This window comes from Scomber japonicus, chromosome 22, assembly GCF_027409825.1.
Source record: "Scomber japonicus isolate fScoJap1 chromosome 22, fScoJap1.pri, whole genome shotgun sequence".
NCBI lineage: Eukaryota > Metazoa > Chordata > Actinopteri > Scombriformes > Scombridae > Scomber > Scomber japonicus.
Window position 1 is genome coordinate 9412877 of NC_070599.1, and position 26544 is coordinate 9439420.

At 41.8% G+C, this 26544-nt stretch overlaps 3 protein-coding genes across 6 annotated transcripts; 1 reads left to right on the plus strand and 2 right to left on the minus strand.

Annotated features, from left to right (window-relative positions):
• On the plus strand, window positions 1-11965 carry LOC128383378 (dynactin subunit 1-like). Of its 4 annotated transcripts, XM_053343010.1 has the most exons (32): window positions 1-109; window positions 2005-2070; window positions 2206-2400; window positions 2562-2634; window positions 2729-2760; window positions 2866-2886; window positions 3464-3487; window positions 3989-4075; window positions 4684-4827; window positions 5022-5045; window positions 5516-5713; window positions 5961-6165; window positions 6255-6333; window positions 6727-6886; window positions 7028-7132; window positions 7319-7510; window positions 7608-7724; window positions 7847-7999; window positions 8141-8301; window positions 8389-8557; window positions 8713-8781; window positions 8956-9168; window positions 9272-9433; window positions 9553-9675; window positions 9776-9901; window positions 9996-10138; window positions 10266-10432; window positions 10522-10643; window positions 10742-10937; window positions 11051-11124; window positions 11209-11298; window positions 11387-11965. In XM_053343010.1, the coding sequence occupies exons 2-32, from the start codon at window positions 2029-2031 to the stop codon at window positions 11522-11524; spliced, it is 3804 nt and encodes a 1267-aa protein (XP_053198985.1). In that variant the 5' UTR covers window positions 1-109; window positions 2005-2028; the 3' UTR covers window positions 11525-11965. The 4 variants fall into 4 exon arrangements, with proteins under 4 accessions (XP_053198985.1, XP_053198982.1, XP_053198983.1 ...); XM_053343007.1 differs by lacking the exons at window positions 3464-3487; window positions 3989-4075; XM_053343008.1 differs by lacking the exons at window positions 3464-3487; window positions 3989-4075 and having other exon boundaries at window positions 10525-10643.
• Window positions 11966-12618: 653 nt separating this feature from the next.
• Window positions 12619-16104, minus strand: LOC128383448 (PC-esterase domain-containing protein 1A-like). Its single transcript, XM_053343068.1, has 8 exons — window positions 16032-16104; window positions 15655-15734; window positions 15297-15529; window positions 14830-14980; window positions 14117-14357; window positions 13492-13557; window positions 12967-13176; window positions 12619-12755 (listed from the first exon to the last, which is right to left on the minus strand). Exons 1-8 carry the CDS (start codon window positions 16102-16104, stop codon window positions 12619-12621), a joined length of 1191 nt encoding a protein of 396 aa, XP_053199043.1.
• Window positions 16105-17697: 1593 nt separating this feature from the next.
• On the minus strand, window positions 17698-26165 carry rpgrip1 (RPGR interacting protein 1; the record flags this gene model as incomplete). Its single annotated transcript, XM_053343069.1, has 30 exons — window positions 26078-26165; window positions 25875-25928; window positions 25474-25591; window positions 25143-25348; window positions 24926-25028; window positions 24663-24803; window positions 24303-24408; window positions 24181-24204; window positions 23915-24061; window positions 23738-23811; window positions 23456-23646; window positions 23163-23269; window positions 22986-23036; window positions 22705-22884; window positions 22476-22593; window positions 22125-22288; window positions 21695-22040; window positions 21414-21574; window positions 20982-21214; window positions 20583-20698; window positions 20205-20425; window positions 19949-20005; window positions 19682-19836; window positions 19366-19444; window positions 19157-19223; window positions 18786-18871; window positions 18454-18643; window positions 18285-18369; window positions 18056-18183; window positions 17698-17882 (listed from the first exon to the last, which is right to left on the minus strand). Coding segments are annotated over exons 1-30 (3981 nt in total), but the record flags the coding sequence as incomplete, so codon positions are not given.
• Between the last annotated feature and the right edge of the window lie 379 nt (window positions 26166-26544).

A 26544-nucleotide genomic window follows, 5' to 3' on the forward strand; every position in this document is an offset into this window, starting at 1 on the left:
CCGGATTTCCAAGCTAGGCAGCCAAAAGATAATAACAGAGGATTATTGTTTATCTGTAGGAACATCTTTAGGTGCTATACTTGAATAAGCGAATTTCTGTGTATGCCAGGTAAGTGACAAAATAAAGCTATACAACTTTAGCTTCTCATAAGTAGCTAGCTGTAACCTTACTTGGTGCTAACGTTATAACTTAAACCGGCCGGTGTTAATGTTAGCTATGTTAATACTAGCCAGCTCATGAATGTAACATTAGGTTCATTTTAAATCACGACACTCAACTACTATGACATGTAGCTGTCAGGAGTAATTTGTTTGTAGTTTAATTAGAGAATGTAGCCATATTAGCTTCATTGTATGCCATTGTATCTAGCTACATTTTGCTACGTGGCTAGTTTAACGTTACACCCTAAATATATGCTGTTTTGGGTATAACTTTGCAAGTGTTTCATGTAAATATTAATGTCATTAGATTATATAAATACATACTTGAATTAATCCTGCCCCGGCTTTCTATTAGTAACATTACCAAGTGGATATTCTGAAGTGAGCCACGCAGGTCACTTTGTTGTTTTGATTAAATGGGCGTCATTGTTAACCTTGGTTTGCTAGTGAAGGATTGCGTTACAATGATTTATGTTGTGTTAAAAGCAGGAGTCACGACAGGCGAGTCACGACAGGCTAGGCACGTCATATAAATATAGCGAGCTATGGATGACGGTAAATCGATTATCTCATCACTATTTATGCAGCGTTACGTCAAGTATCCAGCATGCCGTTTGTAGTTCCTGTGGGAGACACAACAGCTTAGATATTGCCCTCCCTCCCTTTCTCCGTTCAAATCGGCGGTGTGGTGACGTTTTGTGATGTATTACTGTGATCCCTCCCTAAAATTACAGTCGTGTATTATCCTCTTCTCCAACTGGGGAAAGAGGAAGGGATGTGAGTGTGAGTGTGGAGAAAAATCAGCTCTGGAATTATATTATTGTACTGGAAGTGTAAACATCTTAACTTATTATTATGGCTATGAGCAGGCGACATTCGTATACCCCCCGGGTGAGTAACATGAAAATTAAATATGGAACAGTATCTTGTATTAATACTAACTTCAGTGCAGTCCATCAGAAGAAGTTATTGCTATGTAATTCCTCTAGCAAAAGTGATTAAAAAATGAAAGGGTTTGTGGCACTTACCATACAATGGATACTCGATTCACCTCGCTGCATTTTCTTTCTTCATCAGATGAAATGTGTATGAGGGAACTCTCGGCTAATCTGTAAAGAAGATGAAGTTACCGCCTGTATATTTAACCCATAATCAAGCTGTTGCTCCCATTAATTTAAGGTAGCATTTTTTTCCAGAGAGTGGAATCTGCAAAGCGTCTCTGAAAAATAACAAAATCCTTTGCCCACTGCTTCTCTCATAGGACTGTGATAAACCTTCTCTATTCATTTTTCTGCCCTGTGGTTTTAAAACTGTTAGGCCGTGTGAATTCACATGTCCTTGCAGTGCCATAAAAGGATTACACTCTACCGCAGTCCTACTTTGTCCTGAATGAACGTCTTTGTGTGAAAAAGGCCAGAGAAGTAGCTTGTTTATTAGGAAGCCCATTGTGGTCGGGGACTTATGACTGGTTGCGTGAGTGTGTTTCTGTGCTCTGCGGCCTTAAGATTCTCGTCATTGAATATTGTTGATACCTAAATCTTCTCGTGGTAATTGCTGGAGAAGGAGGAATGATAGGTCACAGTGATGCCACTTTGTCCAGTGAAGAAATCAGCTGGTGACACATAAACACACAACTTTTATAGGCCAAATGGACTGTATGAAAAATGATTTGCCCCTGCAATCCTACTGAATCATGTTTACTACTAGACCAAGACTGAGATTTTAAATATTAAATACTGAGGAATTATTCAATTTAGACAACAGATCTAAGTATGAAATGACCTAATCATCTTTCTTCACTTGTCCTCCTCCCCATCTGTATTCATTCCCACAATCCTCCAGCTGACCAGCCAATTGATCAGCAAAATGAGCAGCGGAGGAACCATAGAGAGTGGTAGACCTCCAAAGGTAGGTCCATTCTCAATGAAGATATGAGAAATAAAGTAGAAGAAAGAAAATAATAAACATAAATGAACTGCTATCACCTTTTTGTTTAAGGAGTTCCAGAGTCTTATCCTCTTCTCTCTACTCCTCCTCTCCTAGATTGGCTCTGTGGTGGAGGTGACAGGGAAGGGTCAGCGTGGTACTGTCGCTTACATCGGCGCCACCCTCTTTGCCTCCGGGAAATGGGTGGGTGTCATACTGGATGAGGCCAAAGGCAAGAACGATGGCACTGTGCAGGGGAAACGCTACTTCACCTGCGAGGATAACCATGGGATATTTGTCAGACAGTCCCAGGTTAGTGAAAAAGATCAAGGAGTGACAGTTTAGTCAATTTAAGTAGCAGAGACTAGCAGTCTTATGTGTTTGAGAATACCTTCTTTACTTCTTAGCTTCTGTCTCTGTATGCATGTTGTCCTGATCACACATGGTTTATGTCTTTCTGTCACTCTCTGCAGATCCAAGTGGTGGAAGATGCCACCTCACCAGATGCTCCTGAGTCTGGTACTACTAAGATACCCAAACAAAGAGGTAAGCAGGGACCACAGCTATGCCTAAAATTCAATACCTAAATGTAGATATTAATATCAATAAATAATAATAATTCTTTTTTTCCCCCTACCAGACATTCCCGAGACTCCCAAAACATCCAAACAGGTAGGTAATGAACATGGAGAGAGCACAATGGGTAATGAGTGTTTCTTAAGCCTCTTGGCTTTTGGGTCGAATTCTCATTTTTGTTTTTCTGAATCCTTTTGGCAGACACCACTGAGCATTAAAAAGGTAGAAATATTTAAATCCATCCATTTGCCTTCTCGTCTTGATTAATCACGCTTGAGCAACTCATCTTTTGTATGTCACGCTGTCACTTTTGCACAGGACATATGGACATCGCTTGTATTACATCAATGGATGTAATCTTTTCCTCTTGTTTTCTTCACTACACTCCATTTTGTAATGCAGATGGATTGTTGTTTGCTTGCTCACTTTATTTTATTCAAGTTCAATTTATTTATGCTCATGAAGGCATCCGGCATGCTCACACATTTTGTGAGTGTCACTCTTGTCCTCATGACTTTTAACATTTTTGCATGAGTTCACATTTTATTCTGGAGCTATGGCTGAAGTCATCAAGATTATTCTTTAAGACTGATGGTAAATGGTGCATGCAGCCTTTTAAAAGCTGTGTTCAGTGAATATTAACTAACAACAAGGTGTATTTCTCATGTGCTGCTAATTTCTTATCTTGCTGCACCACTGGACATGTGTGGGCGCATCTCTGTGTGCGTGTGTTTGTGTGCGTGTGTGTGTGTGTGCGTGCGTGCGTATTCTTTTCCCTGCAACTCCTCTTCTCCTCCAGTCCTCTACCCGCCGCTCTGCCAAGGTGAGCTTATGTACAGCAGACTGGGGAGGTGTAAGGGCACTCATTTGAAACAGCTGTTCATTCCTCAGATGTTTGCAACATTTTGGAGGGCTATGCATTTTTTTGTGTAGAAACATAAGAAGCACATACTTGTTCTCAATCTCCGGTAAAGGAGAGACATGTTAGAAATGGATAAAGCATTGGACTGAAGCCTGGCAGTTTTAACTGTTCTTAAAATAGAATAGGATTGTGATTTGGTGGTGACTCGGTGGAGGTGCATGTCAGTTAACTGCTATTAAAGACACATTAATGACACTGTGAATGTTTCAAGTTCATAAGACTACAGACAAAAAAGTTAGTCAAATATTGCGAGTTATTTCCAATTAGATGGAAACTCGCCCTTAAGTTATAATCACATTTTAAACAGTGCTACAAAGGTTTCATCGAGGCTGACTTTGCAGTTGAGTTTCACATATAACCCATATGAGTCCTAACACAGTCTCTATGATCACACTGTGGCAGTGGAGCACACCAGGTCGCCTAACACCTGCTACTTCCCTCCCCTCCCTCTTGGTACGCTCCACCGGCCGCTCCAGCCTGTCACTCAGGGTACGCTCCGTTACATGCAGGAATCTCACAGGGAGCGGTGGTGAAATGGGTGAAAATGGGTGAATTTGTCCTCTGCGGCTCAAATGAGACACAGAGCTCTACTAGTTAAACTACATCAAAGGTGGTGTCTTGTAGGGGAAATAAAATAACTGGGGAGGTGAAATGTTTGATTCAGGAAGACACATGAAGTAGGGGAGTACAGAGGCAATTGTAACACACTCAATTCCTCCAACCAGAAACAAACGAGAGTGATAAAACTCTCACTTGGAAAAGGAGCAGGATCATTTAATTGTATCATTAATTAGTGCACATGTATGTCAATGTATGTCTATTATATCAAAAGATGACTAGTGTATTTCAAGTAGTCTGTGAAAATGTAAAAAATGTTACAATTGCCCCCAACCTCCCCTCCTGTCCTTTACAAGGTTTATCAAAACTAAGACTAACTTGTTCTGACATTTGGATTTTATATTGAAGTTTATATACTTTGCACCATAGAAATGAAGCCTGTGGAAATGTCTTCTAGTCTGTATGATTACTCACTTCTCATCATTTTTCTCTCCTATCATCTTCCTCTCGCCACGTTTCCACACACCTTCTCTTGCCAGGCGTCTCGTGAGAGCCTGTCCTCCGCTGATGTCAGTGAGGTGGGCCTGTCCTCCCATCAGGGTGCACTGGGGGCCCCGGTCATGCCTCAGCCCAGCGGGTCGCCAGCAGCAGCAGCAGCAACTCCGGCCCCCACTACAAGCAAGGTGGGTCACTGACAATTACAACAGCAACCAGTTTTAGTGTCAGTAGAACTAAAAAAATAATCTACCCACAAAAACCTATAATCAGAATGTGTTTCGTCTCAAGTTTCATCTCCATCATTTTGTTTTTATTTCTGTCATATTAATTTTTTTAAAGAGCTTGTTCCATTTAATCCATGTTGTCACTGTTTAACCAGGTGGAACCTGCCATATCCAAGCAGGTAGAGTTTTCTAATGGCTTCATGCATGCTGATGATACCTGGCATGAGTTCACTAACAAATTCAGAACATTTGAGAGCAAAGCCTCCCTTTGCCTCAACATGGTTTTGTTACATCCTCACACTGGATTTTATGGCATGGTTTATCTTTCTGAGTCACTGAATACACAACAGAATTCCACCATTGTGTTCGGAGATTAATGGATTAATCTTTCGACATTGCCATAAAATGTTTTGGCGTTGCTGTTGAGGCCGTTTAAGCCACTTCATGTAGGGAATTATTTGCAAATTAATTTGGGGCAGTGAAATTAACATTTCTCATCCTGGTCTGGGTTTAGGTGGTGGGACTTGAGCAATGTCTTTGATAAATTTCCTTACTGCTTGGAAAATCAAATCTTTGATTCTATGGCTCTTACTGAGCTGTTTTGCACTCTTGCTCTCCCATGTTCTCACCTTTTTCCCCACCTTTTCAGGAGGAGGAGTCACTGAAGGCACAAGTCAAAGACCTGGAGGAGAAGCTGGAGACGCTGAAGATGAAGCGAACAGAGGACAAAGCCAAGCTGAAGGAGCTCGAGAAACACAAGATCCAGCTGGAGCAACTTCAGGAGTGGAAGAACAAAATGCAGGAGCAGCAGGCCGACCTGCAGAAACAACTTAAAGAGGCCAAGAAGGTGCATAAAAAAGTCTATAATATGACAAATAAATACACATTTGTCAGGTAGAAAGTGTTACTGTCATCTGAACAAATAAACTGGGGAAACAAGATTCTTTACATAAAAAAATACACAGAAAATGAAAAACCTATAGAAATGTGACGAACTGACTGAAAAGCAAAGGAGGCACAAGACATCTGTAACATTAACCTTAAAAATGAAAGAAGCAGTTCCACTGTTACAATACATGACTTTTTCCTTCCAGGATGCTCGTGAGGCACAGGAGGCCAAAGACCGCTACATGGAGGAGATGTCAGACACTGCAGACGCCATCGAGATGGCCACACTGGACAAAGAGATGGCTGAAGAACGGGCCGAGTCTCTGCAAGTGGAGGTGGACTCACTGAAGGAGAAAGTGGATGAGCTCTCCATGGACCTGGAGATCCTTAGACATGAGATTTCAGAGAAAGGTTTGTACTCTACTCACAAATCCATTGGCCTCTCTCTCTCCTTCTGGTCTTATATCTCCTTTTATTAATTCACTCTGTTTCTCCTGCAGGATCAGACGGAGCTGCTTCAAGTTACCATGTCAAACAGCTGGAGGAGCAGAACAGCAGACTCAAGGAGGCTCTGGTCAGGTCAGTAAAAAGTCTCCATTTAAATTGCCTGTAAAAAGTTAAGAATAAAAACAAGTACACTCTGATTGCAGTCATAATAATAATAAATAATGTGTTCATCTTAAAAGGTCCTGAAAACTTGGTTTCAAATCATTAGTATTTCAGGGACAATTATAGGAACTTTACACCTTAGAAACAAGTGAAGAGAGGAGGCACAGGTGGATAAAGCAACCTGTTTTCAGCTGTTCATTTTTCAGTAGCTTCCAAAAGCTTTCAGTTTAGCTGCCAGTGCAAAATGGAACCAGTGAAACCTGTGACTGCAGAAATCCTAGCACATCACAAATATAAAAAAAACCATAAGCTGCAAATAACTAAAAAAAAATCTTGTCTTAACTTTCCCCTGTTCCTCCTCAGGATGCGTGACTTGTCTGCATCAGAGAAACAGGAGCATGTGAAGCTGCAGAAGCAGATGGAGAAGAAGAACACTGAGCTGGAGACTCTGAGGACTCAGAAGGAAAAACTGCAGCAGGAGGTTAAGAATGGGGAGGCCACGATTGATGAACTGAAAGAGCAGGTAAAGTCAGATGTGATGTTATAGAATGGGCTTTCATGAGGTTACACTACAGTGACTGACTCTTGAAAAACAAATGGAGTTACTAACACAAAAGTTTTAGGGAGAAGTTCTGGACATTTAAAAGTTTTTTTTTCATTCCAGGTGGATGCAGCTCTGGGGTCAGAAGAGATGGTGGAGACCCTGACGGAGAGGAACCTTGACCTGGAGGAGAAAGTCAGAGAGCTGAGAGAAACCGTGACCGATTTGGTCAGTGCAGCTGCATTTCTGATTCCAGTCTTCAGTAATAATTGCAATGAAATGTCTATTTTCTAACCAACACAAGCTAAACCCACAATGTGCGATTCCCATTTTCATGTGAATTCCTGGAAAAAATAGTACGGTCATACCCGTTGAACCTTAACAATATTCCTGCTTTTTTTTCTTCCTCAATAGGAGGCGATCAATGAGATGAATGATGAGCTCCAAGAGAACTGCAGGGAGACAGAAATGGAGCTGAGGGAGCAGTTGGACTTGAGTGGAGCGAAGGTCAGAGAGGCAGAAAAAAAGGTGGAGGCTGCACAGGAGACCGTAGCTGATTACCAGCAGACCATCAGCAAATACAGAGAGCTCACCAGCAACCTACAGGTAGGTGGAGAGAGCAGATGGATGTGGAATCATTAAACCTACATTTTGTGTAGGTGGATGCCTTGATGTTATGTTTTTCTTTTGTTGTGTGTATCAGGAGACCAACAGAGAGCTGCAGCAGCTGCAGAATGCCAACGCTGAACAAGTTCAGCAACCTCCTGCAGAGCTGTTTGACTTCAAGATCAAGTTTGCAGAGACCAAGGCTTATGCCAAGGTAGGTGACCTGCGTGTGTTACCCTGCTAAGAGTAGTGATTCATGGGAATTTTACACCCTTGAGACCAATGCTCTTGTTGTCCTCCACTCTCTCATTTAAAACACATAATCTATGTCTCCAGGCCATCGAGATGGAGCTGAGGAAAATGGAAGTGGCTCAGTCGAACCGACAGGTATCCCTCCTCACCTCTTTCATGCCAGACTCCTTCCTTCGTCACGGTGGAGACCATGACTGCATACTGGTGCTCCTGCTCATCCCCAGGCTCATTTGCAAGGTATGAGGTTGTGTTTATGTCTGTGTTTGTAGCTGCATTTGTAAGAAACCATTTAGATCCCTTTGTCTAATCTTGATCTAAGCTCCTGTTGTTGTGCTTCGTCTGTTTCTGTAACCTGTGTTTGTGTCTTTGCACCTGAAGGCTGAGCTGATCAGTAAACAGGCCCAGGAGAAGTTTAACTTGAATGGGAACCCGGCCCCAGGCACAGGGCTCAGGGGCCCTCCAGGAGAACAGCGCAGCTTTGCCTCAGGGCTGGTGTACTCCCTCAGTCTGCTGCAGGCCACCCTGCACAAATATGAACAGTAAGAACTGCGACTTCAATAAAAGTAATTGTAATTGTGATTTTTTTGCTGTGCTGTTGTAACAAAATGGATCTGTTCTGGTTCTAGGGCTCTGAATAGCTGCAGCGTAGAGGTTTTTAAGCGCATGGGCACCCTCTACTCTGAAATGAGCTTCCACGAGCGCTCTCTGGATTATTTCATCGACCTGCTGCATAAAGACCAGCTGGATGAGACCGTTCAGGTGGAACCTCTGACTAAGGCCATCAAGTACTACCAGGTACACTGAAGAAAAGAGTGAAATCCTGAATGTTAATACCATAATCTTTGTACAAGGACATAAAATTGTCCAAGTCAGTGTAAATACTAGTTACTAGCAAATACAAATAGTGTATTTTATGTAGAGAAGTAACTCACTGTTGTTCTGTCTTCTAGCAACTGTACAGCGTCCATCTGGCCGATCACATTGAGGACTGCACAGTGCAGCTGGGTGACCACATCAAGGTACATGAGGCTTCTTCAGTGGTGTTATTTCCTGTAGATTTAAAGATTTTAGTAGTATCTCTCCCAGTATGTGGCTAATAGAAAATTCCCATTTGCAGTAGGTGATGAATTGTCACATTTGATTGTTTCAATTCAACTTTTTTTTTAACCTCACCCACGCCCTCTCACCTCCAGTTTACCCAGAGTGCCCTGGACTGCATGGGAGTGGAGGTCGCTCGTCTGCGGGCGTTCCTGACGGCCGGTCAGGAGAGCTCTGGCCTCTCTGTGCTTCTGAAGGATCTGGACACTTCCTGCTCTGACATCAGGCAGTTCTGTAAGAAGATCCGCCGTCGCATGCCTGGAACAGACGTAGTCGGGGTGCCAGCGGCTCTCAATTTTGTGCCACAGGTATGAACAAACACACGAATGACACACAAAACAATGGCTTTAATAACAAACATGAATGAGCTGCAATATATGTTTTCCTGACGTGTCATGTCTCATCCGGTAGGTGTCCGAGACGCTGACGGAGTGCAGACGGCAGCTGACCCGCGTAGTGGCGGTGCTGCAGGAAGTGGCTGCAGCTGGAGCTCAGATGGTGGCACCGCTGGCCGAGCAGGAGGGACTCAACGCTCTCAAACTAGAGGATATTGCCTGCAAAGCTGTGGAGCAGGTGAATCATCTTTCACCGTTTGCCTGACTCTCTTTTGTGTTCAGAGATGTTAGTTTTGGAGCATGAGCACATGGATTAGTCGGTTTAATGTTGCTCTTTTTTTTCCCCCCTCCACAAAGATGTATGGCGCTCATGGCACTGAGTGTCTGCGTCAGTCCTGCGCCTCTGTCATCACTACCATGAACAAGATGGCCACAGCTATGCAGGAAGGAGAGTATGATGCTGAGAAACCTCAGGGCAAGGTATTTGCACGTCTTAACTTTTTCACATTGCTGTATCAAAACGATGTATTCGGACATTGACATATTTCTGCTCTTTGTCACCTCTTAACCACGTCTGTAGAGTCCTCCAGTAGAAATGAGAGCATCCACCGTCAGGGCTGAGATGACTGACGCTGAGGGTCTAGGAGTTAAACTAGAAGACAGAGAAACAGTCATAAGAGAGCTCAAGAAGTCCCTCAAGATCAAGGTAATGCACTTAAGCAAACAGCTACAAATATTTCCCTTACCCTCCCTCTGAGAAATTCAGTGTTCATAAATACCCCTCTCTCTCTCACACACAGGGTGAGGAGCTGAGTGAGGCCAATGTCCGTCTGAGCCTGCTGGAGAAGAAGCTGGATACCTCCACCAAAGACGCAGATGAGCGGGTGGAAAAGATTCAGACCAAACTGGATGAGAACCTCGCCCTGCTGAAGAAGAAAGAAAAGTACAAATTCAAAACAATCTTTCTTTCATCTTTATTTCCCTCAGTTCTGTCCAAAATGACTTCTGTAGCCCTCTGCTCACTCACATGCCTTTTTTAAGAAATGTTTTTTAAATTAACACATCTTCAGGGAGTTTGAGGAGACGATGGATGCTCTTCAGGCTGATATCGACCAGCTGGAGGCGGAGAAGGCCGAGCTGAAGCAACGCATCACTAACCAATCAAAGATGACCATTGAAGGACTGAGAGGTCAAGCTGCCTCTGGAATAGCCTCAGTTGTTCAGGGATCTGCAGGAGGCAAGTGGCTTTTCGATTTGCACTTTACATCCGTTTAAAAAAAAAGAGAAAAAAAATAGCAATAGTGATTGAATGTCTGTCATTTCCAGCAGGTTTGCCTTCATCCCTGGCAGGGCCGGTGCAAGTGGTTGACTCCCCTCTCCTCAGGCAGCAGGTTGAAGCTCAGAGACTGGGCATTAAACATCTCAAGAATGAGAACAACAGACTTAAGGTATCCTGCTGATTTTGGATTTGCTATTATTTCACTGTGGTGCTGTGCTGGTTGTCTAAACTCTATTAATGTTCAACGTATGTATGTTTTCTCTCCAGGCAGAGAAAATTAGAGCCCAGTTGGCTTCCCTGCCTCCACTCTGCCCCCCAAAACTGCCACAGGTGGCCAAAGAAAGCTCCATGCCACCAGAGGGACTAAACACAGGCATCTATCGCAGGACCGACCAGCTGCTGGCAACTCTTCTCAAACTGAGTTCTGAGGTTAAAGTGGTGGACATTACTGGGAAGACAACAGGTGTGTGTGTGTGTGTGTACATGTATGTTTCACCTGTGTGTATGTGTGTGTTTCCTGCTGTTTTCATCAAGAGGGATCTGATTCATTTTCTGGTTTTCCTCTTGTTTTTCCAGTTAGTGCCAGTGCCCAGCTGCTGGAGCAGACCGCTCGACTGCAGAGTCTCAGTGATGCTCTGGACAAACTCAAGGTAACATCTTCAGAATCACCTTATATTCTTCTTGCCATGTCCATCAGATGAAAATGGCTTTTAAAACATTTGTTTGTGTCTCAGGGAGAAGTAGCCGAACATGTGGTCTCATATCAGCCTGGTGCGAAGGTGTCGTCTGACTTTGCAACCTTCCCAGTCTCCTCCTTTGTTAAGGTATTACCAAACAGCACACACATACACATCCTAGCAAATCCAAGACTCTAAAATAATGTTTTTAATTTTTTTGTGCTCTGTCTCCTAGGCCAAGGAAGAGAAGAAGGGGGGAACAGTGTTTGTAGGTCGGGTTGCCATTCCCTGCACACACGGACAGGAACAAGTCCACCGCCTCGTCCTATCACAGCAGCAGCTGCATAAAGTGCACCGCCTCCTCATGGCCTGAAACAGTGTACCATTGGCCTACAGCCTCAATTAACACATCAAGAAAAGCTTCTTTTTTTTGTCCTCCCTCTTTATTCTCATTCCATCTTCAACATTCTCTATTTTCTCATTTTGCTTGTCACTACTCTCAGGTAATTGTATCCAATATTAAAACTATAGCACTAATAAAACTGACAGCAGTGGCTTCTCATTTATATTGGCGTCAAACGGATCTTGAAAAGTCAGAATGGATTTCACTCCTGAATGTCACATTGTGTATTAAGGTGTCATGTTTTCGCCATTGAAACTTTATTTGTACGCACCAGTTTTCTCCTCCTCTCTGGGGAAAACTTGCAACAAGCCATTTATAATGTACTTGCACCTATTCTGTTTTTTCCCCACTTTGTATCTTTTGTATTTGTAATAATTCAGACAATAAATCAAACACTTCTCTTCATCGCAACAGTCTTGAGTTATGTGTAAATCTATTTCCAATTTTGTGTGCATAGTAATATTAAGACGGAGGCCAAGTTCCACAGCCAAGTGAGTACATTATGGAAATGTGGATAATGGGTTGTTGACTAAATAAACCAAAGCAATGACTTTGATCAAATAAGATCTATTGGCTCACTGCACTTTGTCAGAGTCTAAATAATTAAAATTTTTAGGCCAAAAAGTCCCCCTGATTTCAACCTTGAGACAGGATCATGAACCCTGAACAGTAACAACTGATAAAAGATCTTCAGGTTAACAGTCCTATCTTGAAATCCAAGCATAAACTTTATTTAAACAGCACCTGATGAATTCTAAGTGCACAATAAAAATGCTTTCAAATGAAAAAAATTAAAAATCTTTTCGTAACAAAAAGAACAAACTAAGAATATAAACAACTTAAGTACTAATGAACAACAAGAAAAAGGAACAGTATGTGTGAGGTATGTCTACACATTCACTGACAAATAAAATCTCAAGGTTAGACTAAGTTGATGGATTTGTCCTTCCTGCTGGTTCTAAAACAAAGGACTGTTGTAAAATAAACACATGGATGACGCAAAAGATAAGAACTGATAACAAGTGGACATTGATCGGGTTAGAATCGTGTGGAACGCTTTTGCCTCAGTAGTAGTAGTGACCGTGGTGGTTGTGTTGACGGGGTCTGTGATGGGTATATGGAGCGTAGTGATGTCTGGTGTGTCGGCTCCTCATCACGTACTGTTGGTGCTCAATGTGGCGAGGAGGCCTGTAGTTGGAACCTGAGAAACACAGAGGACATGTTAATAGGCTAAAGCACAAGACACCCGTCATCCCCTAGTGAAAAAGACCTCAAATAATGTGGATTTGCAGATAAGAGAACAAATGTTGAGACTGAGCAAAAAGCCCAACACAAAAAGCCAAAAAAAAAAAAAAAGTTCCACATCACCAATCTGTCTGTCCACTCTGCCACATTTATGTCAGCACACTTACTGTTTCTGTCGTCTGCATGTTTGTCTTGACGTCTGTTGGCAGGTAGATGAGGCTGTGGCTGGGCGGAAGATCTGGAAGCTCTTGCGCTCGCATGCCGAGGTTCCTGCTGCCGCGGGTTGTTCTCTTCAAAGTTCAAGAAGCCAGAAGGGAGGGAATCGCTATAGAATTCCTCCCTGTAGTCGTTATAATGTCTCTTTGGTTGGTGCGAATCTGAAAGACAGACCAGAGTGAGGGACACAGGCAAAGAAGACAAAAACAGGGGAGATAAGCATGTCTTCCCATTTTTAAATAGATGTTTATTGTTGATGTTTCAGAAGCCTCAAAATTTGGCAATCACACTGCACTATAGGAGGAGCTAGAATATTTCAATTTTACTCCAATAGTTTAAAGGCATCTTCAGATGATTTGTTGTTTTTTTTTTTTTTGCACCTGAATTTTAAGCAGTTGTTTTTTTTAACCCTTTTAAAACATCAATCAAGGACACTGCCTTTAAAAATAACTTTGTGTAGTGGTTTTAAATCTAACCTGTGTTGGAAAAGTAGTTGCTTGGAAGAGGGCAGCGATAATTGGAGTTGTCTGCTCGAAGCACTTCTGATGAAGCAAAAAAAAAAAAAACATTAAAAAACGGGTAATCTCTAATCTGTTGAAACATTGTTGATATCATGTGTTGAAACAATTTTATCTTTTAACTAATATAAAATCTAAAATAAACAAAAATGGAGAGCAAAACAGTCAATCTCAAATATCAATGCAACATTACATTAATATGCAACTTTTACGATCCGTTATTTTTGCCCATATTGGCTCACCCTCTATCAATCAATCTATAGAAATACTTAACAAATCAGATATTTTACCTGCATGTCTTGTAGAATTTCCAAGAGCTTGCTGCTGCTGATTATTGACATTGTGCTCTAAAAGACAACAAACTTATGTCAACCTAAAATAATCAAATATACATTCCTTTAAAAAAATGTAAAAAAGAAAAGCCATAAAACGCAATGCATGTCTGTTCTTGGAGTGTATTAGAAAAACACCATCCCATTACAGAAGTATGCCTAAACCACAAGTTCCATCTTACAGTGTGTGTGTGTGTGTGTGTGTGTGTGTGTGTGTGTGTGTGTTTTGTAAAAGTCGTCTTCCTCCTCACCAACAACAGCCAGAGGACAAGACACTCCCCAGGCCTGTGCGGTGTGCTGTGCCAGCAGTGAGGTTATCCTGCGGTGGGCGAGGGCGTTCCAGTGGACTCCGTCATGCGTGCGGTGCTGCAGGGAGAAGCGGAACTGGAAGTGGAGGTCCAACACATCCATCCCGTAGCTGTTAGCCAGAGTTCCGCTGTAGAAGTTGGCTTCAATCACATCGTAACGCAGCTGGGGAGCCTTGTGTGCAATCTGAAGAGGAGCAGGGAGAGATTATACAGCTATGAGTGGAAAAGCAGCAGTACTCTGGAGGAAACAGAAATAAGCCTCTTAACCCTCCATCACATGTGGAAAAAATATATACAGACTGTATATATGGCTCTTCTATTTATAGTGTTGTCTTTTAGCTTAAGACAATTGAAAACTGTCCTGATACAAAACAACTGCTTCCCTCATTGAAGATTAATGACAGAGATACTTAGTAAGTGGACAAAATATATTGCTGTAATATTTAGTGATACATTTTGCACATTGACAGTGTTATGGGTGTCTGCAAAGGTGTTTGTGTCTGCTATGATGCGGCACTTAAAATCCAACCAGTTGACTTTTAAAGTTGTTGGACATGCCTGTGGTAAAATGTGGAAGAAAGTGAAAGGAGAGATTTCGTGACACTGATTGTGCACCAGTTCTTAAGCAGCAGTCCAGATGGTTGGTGATGATGTACCTCAGGAACCAGGAAACCGCCTTTGATCCTCTCTCCCAGAGGCATGGTGAGGTTCCATATGACCAGGGTCTCCTCTGGCACACTCAAACTCAGCTCATCAAAGAACTTATTACAGTTCTCCTTGTAGTCAGTGATCCAACTGGAATTGTATCTACAAAACCCAACACAGATGCATACACAAAGTCACTGTGTACCAAACCAAACCGATAGGAATCTGGCTACGAGATTGAAATGATTATGTGCGTCTGCTCCAGTAGAACTATTAAGTGTACTTCAACATAGAAAAAGAGATGCTTCATTCCCAAATTCTAGTGAAGGACTACCCACACTACTTATTAATAAAAAGAGATTCAACAACACTGAAGGTTGAGTGAACAGTTTCAGGCCAGCCCAAGTTATATTTTAGTTAACAGTGCCTTGTCCTCTGCCACCACTGTCCGACCATTACCATTACTAGTACCGCCTACCTGGAAATATCCCAAACACAGGAGTTGACAATGACCACATCTGGTTTCAACCCGTGCCGGAAGTCTTCTAGGATGCTCTGCATGTAACGAGAATGGATGCGAGTCACAAAGTAGAAGCGGACCAAGTGGTGGGCGGACTGAAACTGCCGGACCTCCTTGTACTCTATTCCATTATTCATTGGGTTCAGACAACCCCCTTCTATCAGGCAGTCCTGTTCAAAGGTCATCTCACCCTGAAGGAGACATGATCAAGTGGAAAATGTTACAGACAACAGTAAACGAAAACACTCATGTCATGAATATGTTATTTCTATGATACATCTATTTTATCAGTAAACCTGAATAAATGATCACTTGCCTTGGACTTGAGTTGTTTTACGGAGAGATATTTGTCCTTCTGCAAAAGGACAACAATGTCTTTGTATACAGACCGCTGAACTGGTGGCATAAAGAAAAAGAGTATTAAAAGAGGCAAGCTAAAGAGCCCATCCATGTTCACAACAACCCACAAATCCATAGAGGATGATTACAGAGTTCTCTATGACTGTTGGAAGCTGGCCAGGCCTGAACACTATCCCCAATAAGCTAATTAGTCACATTGATTAATACATTATTGTTAAATGGCACTGAAACATCTACTTATTTATACATATCAGAAAGGCAGAGACATTTTAGTGTAAAACTTGAGATGCATGCATATTTTCTTTAAAGTAGTGAATCTAACGTGATACTTACTGGAATCTCCCAGCACCACAATGAACTTGTTGTGGAACAGCTGGCAAGCCTGCTGGTGGCTCACACACTTCATTTTCTCCTTCTAGTTACCAACAAACCAAACATTTAGCTTCTTGCTCAAGAGTTGGCCATAAACAATCATTAAGCAGCAACTTACTACATTAACGCTAGCAGTCAATGCCTAGTTTCACTCATTCATTAGCGTTTAGCTAAATTAGCTGGCATTAGCTTAAATTAACATTACGGATACTTACCATTGTTGAAGTCAGGAGCAATTTTTTTGGAGTTATGTAATGGCTGTTCAGAAATACTGAGTCTAAAATTAGCTAATTAACGGCAAGTTAGCTAACTTTACTAGCAGGCGAGGTCATCTGTTGTTGGCGTTTCTGGTGAAGTTAAACAAACCCGCTTCGGCTTCACCAGCTGGCTTCTGGTTCAACTTTTAAAATACTTTAATAACTCAAACAGTTACGGTAGCTCTTTCATTGTGTAGTTTAAAAATGAAAGCTGTAACCTGCGAGTCTTTATCCGACAGTCAACACGTGAAGCTCATCAGGTGAACTACACCTGTAATGATTTTTGGGCGCGGTTTGAATCATAGTCTCGCGAGGCGAATCTAAAAATAAAATAGATTCAGTTTTCATTCATGTATTTGCATTGAATGAAACTACAGACTTTTTAGAGTATACACTATAGTCAAACATTATATTTATAATGTTTAAGAATAAATTAGAATTATTAATGCAATTCCTGATGTTGGCCAGTAGGGGGCGATAGAGGGTCTATCAATAATACCAGTACCACATTTTAAAAAACGTTTTACATTTGCCAGTTAATATTCTGTTCACTTTTCATCTTCTAATGAAATGTGAGCTTGAGGAAGTTAAAGCCCTGCAAGAAAACTGCAAAAATCTGGGCCAATATTTGTTTTTTGTATATGTTTTCAAGGCAGTGTAATACTTCACTATGCAACAACATGATTTTTATGGTTTTATTTAAAAGTTGCATTACAGGAGTTCAGGGAAAGGCGGGACATCTTATATACAGTCTATGGACATGACATGCCACAAAGGAGATGTTGTGGTTCATAGTTGTTGCTGTAATCCCAGAGCCTGTCAGGGCATCCAAAGCTTCATAAGCAAACATGAATTAAGGAGCTAAATAATCACTTAAGATATGCTGAAGAACTCCACATAGCTATATTATCAAAACCCTCAAGTAACTTATTCCTGAAATTACCAAGTTAACGGCTGTAAAGATCATCCGTTTAATAATCAAGCACACAGTACATCATTATCTCCAAACTCTAAAATAATTCAAACAAACACTACTTTTGTCACACCTCAGTATGTAACACTTGTTTAAAGAGTTCTGTGCTCCGAGTTTGGTGAAGAAACATGTTGCACAAGTAAGATATACATGGTAAAGATGTACTGGATGAAATGGGAGCTGGACAGAATTGGACATCACATTTATATGATCCATGAATAAACTTTGACGATCAGCCTCAAATGCCTTACAGACAATAATTCTTTATTTGGAAACATTGGAAAAGAGGCTACTTCTTCTGTTCCGGTCATACTTTTTGCTTTCAGTTGTCACTGTCCTCATCATTATCTGTCGCTTCTGTGTGCTTTGTCTTCTCCTCTTCTTCTTGGTCCTTCTCCTCCTGCTCTTCGTCCTCCTCCTCCTCCTCCTCCTTCTCCTCCTTCTCCTCCTCTTCGTCTTCTGTCTCATCTTCTTTCTCATGTTCACGGTGAAACTCCCTGTATATACCAGTGAACGCTTTCTCTGCTTCCAGAGACACTTTCAGATGTCCTATTACCTCCTTCTCTTCATCCACACTTACAACTGGAGGAAAGGGGAAACACAGGAAAAAGACAGTATGAATCTGAAGGAGGGCAATGTATGGGACAAAATCTTTAAATCACAAAAGTTTTATTATAGGTCAGTGGCATCTGCTGGTGCTGTTTTTTTTCTTTACAAAAAAGGAGAAAAAGAACACACAAAGTACAAACACCTACTGTCAATTTGTCGTTCAGTAACATCTCTTCCTGTGAGCAACAGTTCCTGTAGGTCCAGGAAAGCATGTCCAACGTCTACACACTCCTCGTCATCATCCATTGGCTCACTGACAACTGTGAACTTTAACCTGTCACAACACACATTTAAATTTTGTGGTTTGGGTTTACAGACATCCATAAAGAGTAGAGTCATACACACACATACACACAAATACACAAATTTCATTACCTGCCCTGGTTGGGGTCACTGCCCTCCAACATGGTGTAAATATACTGTCTGAGAGAAGCTGACTGTGAACCATCCACATAGATCACTGAGAGAAACAAAGAGAGTGATTTGGAGTTTAGAAATGAAAAGTTTAGAGCACAACTCACACACAAAGCTCACCCACTCTCACCTCGTGTGAAGTTGTAGTGAATCTCCTCCCCCTCTGTGGGTTTGCGGAGGGACATGGGTGTTTCTGTCGTCTCCATGGGGACGCCCAGCAGCCGATATTCCACATAAAGCCGCTGCACTGACTCGTCCAGAGCCACGTGAGAGGATGGTTCAAATGTCAGCGACAGAATCTCGACTCTCAGCTTGTCTCCCTGAAACAAAATGAGAATCTATTCAGTACTTTTATTGCAGCAGCAACCATCTCATAAAGTGTGACCTGAAGGAGTAAAACATCAACATCCACATATGTATAACGTTAAAATGTTTTGTGTCAGTCCCCCAGTTAGATCATACTTTTCTTATTTTTCGTCTTCGTGGAATGATGATAATGTCACTTTGTGATGAATTTGACTCTGAAGACTCTGCAGCTTCACTGTGACCTGCAGCTGTACAGCAAAGACATTAACAGAAGCTTTTCATTCATCAAATCTAATATGTTGACACAGTTCACAATATATTTTCCATGAATAGAACTGGACATATACTTGATTTAAAAAAAAAAGATTAAGAGAAAAGGATTAAGGTACATACAACTAACATATATCAATCACTGACTAAATATGTTTAATTTAATTGAAACTGAAAAAAAAGAGTCAAACCAAGTCAGATTGATTAAGTGTAGTTCTGCTAAACAGAAAAAGAGAGTTGTACATATGAATATTTACCACTCTCAGTCCTTTCTTCTCCCTCCTCTTCTTCATCCATTGACACCTGATCCATAGAGGGAAGGTCCTGAAAAGAGGATGTAGTACATGATCTCAGTTTTCAATTGAAGTCAATTATTTTTTAATGACTCGATTTCTCTTCACAACACTGTTTGGACTGACAGTTGTTTCCTGTGAAAAAGACTTAAGGCCTTTTAATGAGCTCCTACCCGAGTCCTGGTATCGCTGGCAGTGCTTCTCCTCGACAGTGTGGCTGATGATTTTCTGGAAGATGTTGCTGCTGAAGATCTTAAAGACGATAATGATTTAAAAGGCGTTTTCAGTAATTGCTGTTGCAGTTACATAGAAGACACTTTTTAGAAAACGTGAAAAATATGACAAAGAAGAACGAGTGGTATTGCACATTTCATCATTTTATATATTTTGAAGTTTTATAGCTAGATTTTCATAATGAATGAGTTTGTCTCTTCTCTCCGAGAGAATAAATTCTGAAAAGACTTTAATGCAAAAAAACCAGTAACTTACTTGCGAGTTGGAAAACGAGAGGGTGTGATTGCTCTTGGCTCAGGCATCCTCTTAGTGGATCTCTTACTGTCTGTGGACTGACGAGAAGCCAGCGGTTTCACAGAGGGGGTTCGCTCTGGTCGTCCGTCCTTCTGTTTGACAGATGGAGGCCGAGGCTGTAGACAGACAGATATACTAGTACACAGAACACTCTTGTATATTTGTATTATCATGACACCACACAGTTCAGCTATGAATATACAATTTCAGGTGCAATAAAAGAATTACCCAGGCTTTTGTTTCTTTCTGCACTGCTTTGCTTTCTCCTGGTTCAAGTAGCTGGGTCTGTGGGAGAGTCAGAGTAAAACAAGCATGAAGCTACAGAATGGGAAGTCTAAACCTCTCACAATAAGTAAAATAAATCTCTTACAGTAATTAAGATCAGATTTTTTGGGACTTAATTTCCCAGGAGTCCCATGGTGTGTTGTTAGTAAATGAAATACACCCATTGTTCAATAGCATTAATTCACTAAATCAATATCACCTTCACTCTGGGCTTTGCTATGGGCCTCTGTGGCACCTCAGCCTCCTCTCTTCTCCTCTCCTCCCACTCCGTTCTTTCCATTGCTCTGCCTTGTTTTTCCACTCCTCTTCCCGGTCTTCCAACCACTGTGTCTGCAGGTGGTTGAAAGGGGTACTTCCATTTTAACATGATCCTGACCATGCCTTTCGGTCCACCGGCTGGATCCCGCAGAACATAGTCACCTGACGATACAGAGAGGAACATTTCTGAATACTGAACACTGATGCCAGAAATGTATTATGTTATTATGGGACTAACTGAATCAATTGTCATGTGATAATATATAATACTATGTTTACCTCAAATGTTTATCTTACTTTAATTTTCTCTCCTACTCACCTCTGATCTCTCTGCCTGTAGCCAGAGCTCGCAGTGGGATTGGGGTCTTGGCCAGATAGGCTGGCGGTATCTGGTCATCACTGTCATCAAACACATACACCCACAGACTGCTAGACCTGGACAGAAGCATAGTTTAATATTATCAGTAGTTTCCAAAAAACAGGGATTCTATGGCATTGACAATTAATGGTAACTTGTTTAAAAACTGTTAAGAATTTTCTGGTGTTTCTAAGGAGATTGGGCCAAGACTTTGTAATTAGGGGAAATTTAAACTAAAAAAAACATACAACTAAACAGTGATCAGAAAACTGGTCAGAACAGTGTGTCATCAAATGAATGAATGACTCAAAACAACTGCAATGATTTTCAAATATATTTTCTGTTTCCAGAGTAGCATACCTCAGGTAGTGCAACACATCAGCTGTTACTGCTAGTGGGTAGCTGGCAGTATCGTTAAAGACCGGGTCAGTAGAGCACTGGACTGTTTCAGAGACGTGAGGTGGCAGGTCATAGAGCCTGTATGTTAGGTAGGCATCAGGAAGTAGTCCCGGCCAACGTGCACTGAGGCCCACACAGCGTTCCAACACTAACATCAACTCATTGGGTATCCCTCCACCGTAGTCATGTAACTCCTGCGGTAAAGGATAAATAATGTTGAAAGCACAGATCCTGAACATGCTGAGAAGTAGAACATCTTTGCTTAAAGGGTAATTTCACTCAGATTAAAAAACAAAATGGTATACCTCTAGTAGTATCTAACTACTGGTTGAAAAGGAACTTTTGGGCTTAAATGTTAACACAGTAGAATTTGTTCCTCTCTCTCATTTTTACCTCCTGACTGCTTTCTTGCCAGCCAAGAGAGACCTGCACAGGACTCCTCTGTGTGGCTGTCCTCCTGCCACCTGTTCTCTCTACCATGGTGTCCATCGGCTCTGCGGGAGGGTACAGGCGCACCCAAAAATCCACAACGCCAATAATAACACCCTCAGATCCTTGGAGAGGAGACACAAAAAGACACAACGATTTGTAGACATGAGCTGCTGCCTTCATCTATTTTTTTTACACTGCAAGCATCAAATCTAGTACATTACTTTTTTTGTGACATTACTCACCTGTAATATTGATTCGCCCACTGATGCGCTCTCCTATCTTCTCCATGGCACCCATGAGGGCCATCTGCCCACTTCCATGCGTGACAAACTTGACTCCTCCTAACACCTGGTGGAGCTCCACTTTGACCCTTGACCTCTGGCCTCCCAGCTTGCCCAGGTCACGGGCTGTGAGAGCATAACGTGAGGTGAAGCCATAGTTGGGTTGGCTCCCTGACACCAGAGGAGTGGAGTGCACCTCAAAGTCCAAGAGGCTGTAGGTACAGAAGGTCACAATGTCCTCGCCTCTGTCCGCTCCTGGATGAATGCGGCCCATGCTACGAAGTCCTCCTGGAGTGAAGGTGGCAGCCTGGAGGTGGAAAGACAGCAGATATAAACCTCATGGGAAAGTGATTATGAATATTCAGGTACAATATTTGAGGTTTTTTGTTACCTTAAGGTGAATTTCCAACAGCGACTCCCCGGCCCTCAGCTGAGAAAAAGACAAGTTGTCCTCAATGGGCTGTACCACTTCCTGATCTGCAGCTGGCCAGGTGTACTGTATTGGTATGGTCCTATTGTAGTTCCTCGGGCTGTATGCTAACTCTTTCAACTGGGCTTTAGAGTAAAAATAGAGAAAAATGTATATAAAAAGTTTCATCTTTGTCTTTTGCTGCCCATATTAAGTATCTAGTTGTATTTTGTTTCTTTCTGATATTTAGCGTAAGAACTATATTTTAAAGATTCTGCGTACTCCTGTCATACTGTTACTACAGGAATTAAAGTTACTGAAGCATGTTTTTACCTTGTAAAGTGTTGATCTGAAGAGCTCTTTTTGCTAAAAGTTTGTCTTTCTCTGTCATCCTCACCCTGGTCTCCTCCCAGTCTCTCGCCATCTTTTGTTTGATTGTGTTCAACTCTTCCTTGGGGAGCAAACAGAGTGTGATTGGAGATAAGTTCAGTTAAAATGGGAATTTACTTTGAAAAACGAAATCACAGGGGAATAAACACTGATTATGATTCACTGCTGGTACCTGCAGATCTTTAGTGATACGGTGCTCTACCAGAAGAAGGTTTCTGGTTTTCTGTAATTCCAGCACAGTCTCAGCATGCGATGCCTGGATGTTCACTAGCTCATGGAATGACTCGTCCAACTTCCCATCAGTCTTAAGAAAGCGTAGACCCTCCCTGTTCTCCTGCTGAATCCTAAATGCCTGGAGTTGTAGAAAGAGCATACCACAAGGTTTAAAAACAAACTATTTTGTTGCAAATACAGCATATAAAATTGTTTTTACATAGAAAATACAGTACAAACCTTGATCTGCACAAGAGTCTCACTGAGCTCCTCAACACTCATGTCGAACTCCTAGAAGAGAGGAGAGGGAGAGGATAGAAACTGTGTCAGGATATGTGCGAAACACATAAAACAGGAAAGAGACTGATGTATGAAATAACTGTTCAGAGGTATAATATTCAGCACTTCATTTCTGACCTTACTAACAGAGTCCAGTCTATTCTGCAGAACAAACACCTGCTCTTTGTACTCAAGAACCTGACGTTCCAGATTCTCTCGTTTGTCTCTCATCAGCCCAGAAAACTCTAAACTCTCTGAAACAAACAGGACAACACAACTTAATACAATTAATTTCTTTGACATTACACATCTAAATTAGTGAAAACCCTCATATAAAAGTCATGTTTATCTTCATTAATTCACCCCAATCCATTTGTTTTTCTTGCTGTCAACCTGCTGCACACACAGTACCAACATGCTGCAACTCCTACCTGTTTCTCGCTCCCTCCGCTCCTCCAATAGCTGCCTCTCTTGTCTCAGTTTCTCCTTCTCCAGTTCCAGCATTTCCTGAAGTCTGTGATCATCACTGCTGCGAATCCTTTCTCCTGATTCCTCCCTTTTTCGCTCTGGCGCCTTGTATTTTTCCACTTGGCCATCATGTTTGCTGTGAGTAGATAAAGTACTAGGAAAAAGAAAAGACAAACATGGCAGTGCAATTATATATGGATGCAACTCTAGGTAACTTAGTTGCAGATTTGTCAATAAAAGATTACCTCTCTAGTAGAGTGTCATAGTTTTCTTTTATCTGATCCCTCTCTCCCTCCAGGTCTGATATCCTCTCCTGTAGCTGGAAACGAAAGAATCAAATAAAGATCCCTCCTGACAGAAGACAAAAAAACAAATGTCTACTTCTTTCTGACCCAGTCTGTATGTATATAGAGATGCAATACCTTCTCTAGAGACTGTAGAGACAGGGTGGAAGTGGTTAGTTTTCCCTCCAGTGTCAGAGCTCTCTGTCTCTCCTGTTTCAGCTGTTCAGTCAGCTCCTCCACTCTCTGCAGCAGAGCTCCCTGGCTTTCCTTCAGCGACCTCTGACTCTGAGGTGAAAACATGATTAAATTAATATGAGCTGTATTTAATCTCTGTTTAGAGATGGAGTGCTTGCTTAATATATCAATTAAGCTTTGTGTGTAGGTATGCGTTTGAGTGCTTTTACCTCCGCTAGCTGATTCTCAAATGCCTGGAATAAAAACAAATAAGCAAAAACAAGCAGCAATTAATCATGTGAGGGTAAATTAATCAGTTAAGAGAACATTTTTTTAATAAATGGTCTCTCACCTCTTGTAGGTCATTGAACTTCTCCTGAGTGACTCTTAAGGTGGTGCTCTTTTCTGACAGCTGCTTTTGTAAACGGATCAGATCCACGTTCTCTCGAATATTTATTCTGAAAATTCGGGAAATGTGATTGTTGTGATCAGTTATTACTTTTATTCACCTTTTCAGGGTAGAAGCAGTTGTTGCAGTGCAATGGTACGAGTGACAGTGTTGAAAGAGCACTAACAGTGTGTAGAAAAAGTATACTACTTCCACATAAATGTATTCTAATAAATACTTATCCTAAAAAGGAGGCAAAAAACACACAACCGACTGCAGTGGTAGCAGTAATATTAGCATTGGTAATATTTCTGATGTTGCCACCTGTGTCTGTCAGCCTGCTGCTTCCTCATCTCTTTCACAGTTCCATCAAGCTCTTTCTCTTTCTCTCTCAGTGTGTCTCTGAGCGACTGGGTGGTCAGCTCCAGCTCCGACATCCTCATGTGCTCTGTCACACTGGATCTGCTGAGAGTTAGAGAGGTGCAGCCACAGAGGGAAGTCATGTGTCATGTGGATCCTTCCAACAAGTATTTTTTCCTGTTTTGGGTTTCTGTTTTGTGTCAATACATCACACATTCAACGCTTACAATCTCTCCATTTCTGCCCTGGTGTCGTCCAGCGTGGGGCCGTAGCGGGGCGGGGCTGTCTGTGCTGCCCTCCTCACCCCACCCTCTACTTCCATACTTTTACCTTGAAAACAAGGAGAGGAAGAGACAGAGGAAGGTCAGAGGAGGAAGAAGGAGCTAGAGTCATTTGATTTATTTTCTACACCATTCATCTTCCTCTACACATATCCACACACACCTTTGCTGATCCTGTATGGTGTGCGTCCTCCCAGGTCCATAATGTGCTGCTTGGCCAGGCTGAGCTTGTTCTGTAGTACTCCCTTCTGGCTTTCCAGCATGGCCACTCGAGCTTCCAGCTCCTGTACAGTGTCCTCCATTTCCCTCTCCTTAACACAGCTAGACCCAGGCCGGGACTGTCGAAGACGCGTCAGTCTGGTGGACATTCTGGGGATATAGAAAGGTTTAGAGGGGTAATTTTAGGGGATCCATCTGTTTAAATTTCACGTTGGGGGGATGGATATTTTTTCTCAAGTATCTGGTGTTATAGAAAGTATGTGCTCATTTGTTACCTGCGGAGCCTCTGCTCCTGTGTACGTGTGTGCTGTCTCAGCACATTGTTCTCCTCCTGCAGGCGAAGACACAGGTCTTCCAGGTGCTCCCTGGGAAACCGAAACAGGCGCTGAGGATCTGTGGAGAGAGAGAGGCAGCAACAAATATAAAAAGAGCACTTTCTTTTTATGTGTCGTTGATGCATAGACAACTGTAGACCAAAAAAATAAAATTGTTTACAGTACCAATTAAAAGTTTGGGCACATCTTCCCATTCACTCAAACAAGAAAGTGTGTCCAAACTTTTTGACTGGTTCTGTATATTAGGAGGAAAGGAAAGGCATGGTATTGTTGTATAGTATGCCTGGAAACTTGAGTTGAAATTTGAAATCTGACAGGATGAGTTAACGAAGTGGTGTCACCTTTTATCTTCATGGTGTGATGCTTCTTCCATGACTTCACATCACGTACATTATCTGAAAAAACAACAGGAGGGTGACATTTACACATATATTTACACACACACGCGCACACACACACACACACACGTTCATTTCCTAAACCTGCAACCCTTACCTTCAATTACCTGCTAGAAAAGTACACGAATACACCAACACACACAAACCTGGGACAGTTGGCATAAGTCCTCCTTTCATCAATCCCACATCTCTCACTGGGAGGTCCCCTGCTGTCTCGTCCATAACTGGTGACATCACACCTCTCCAATAAGACTCAGCCAATCAGAAAGTCCCAGTGTTTGAGTTGTCATAACAGTAAACTGGTGAAATTGACATTTGGTGCTGGTTCACCGGCCTCCAGCCAGGTGAAGCTGCAAACTGAAAAGAGGAGAACACATGCATGTTATATGACACGTGTTTAAGCCAGTAGCACAATAAAAAACAAAAACAAAATAGTTAATTGTAATGACTTGAATTTACATATTGTATTTGTGTCATTAAATATCCTCATCCTCATTCCTTTTCTAATTTTTGTCATCATAGTGAGAGTATTCCACCTTTTTTTATGACTTAATCACAAATTATGATATGTCTTATTGCACATATACATTTATTTATACATTTAAACACAATT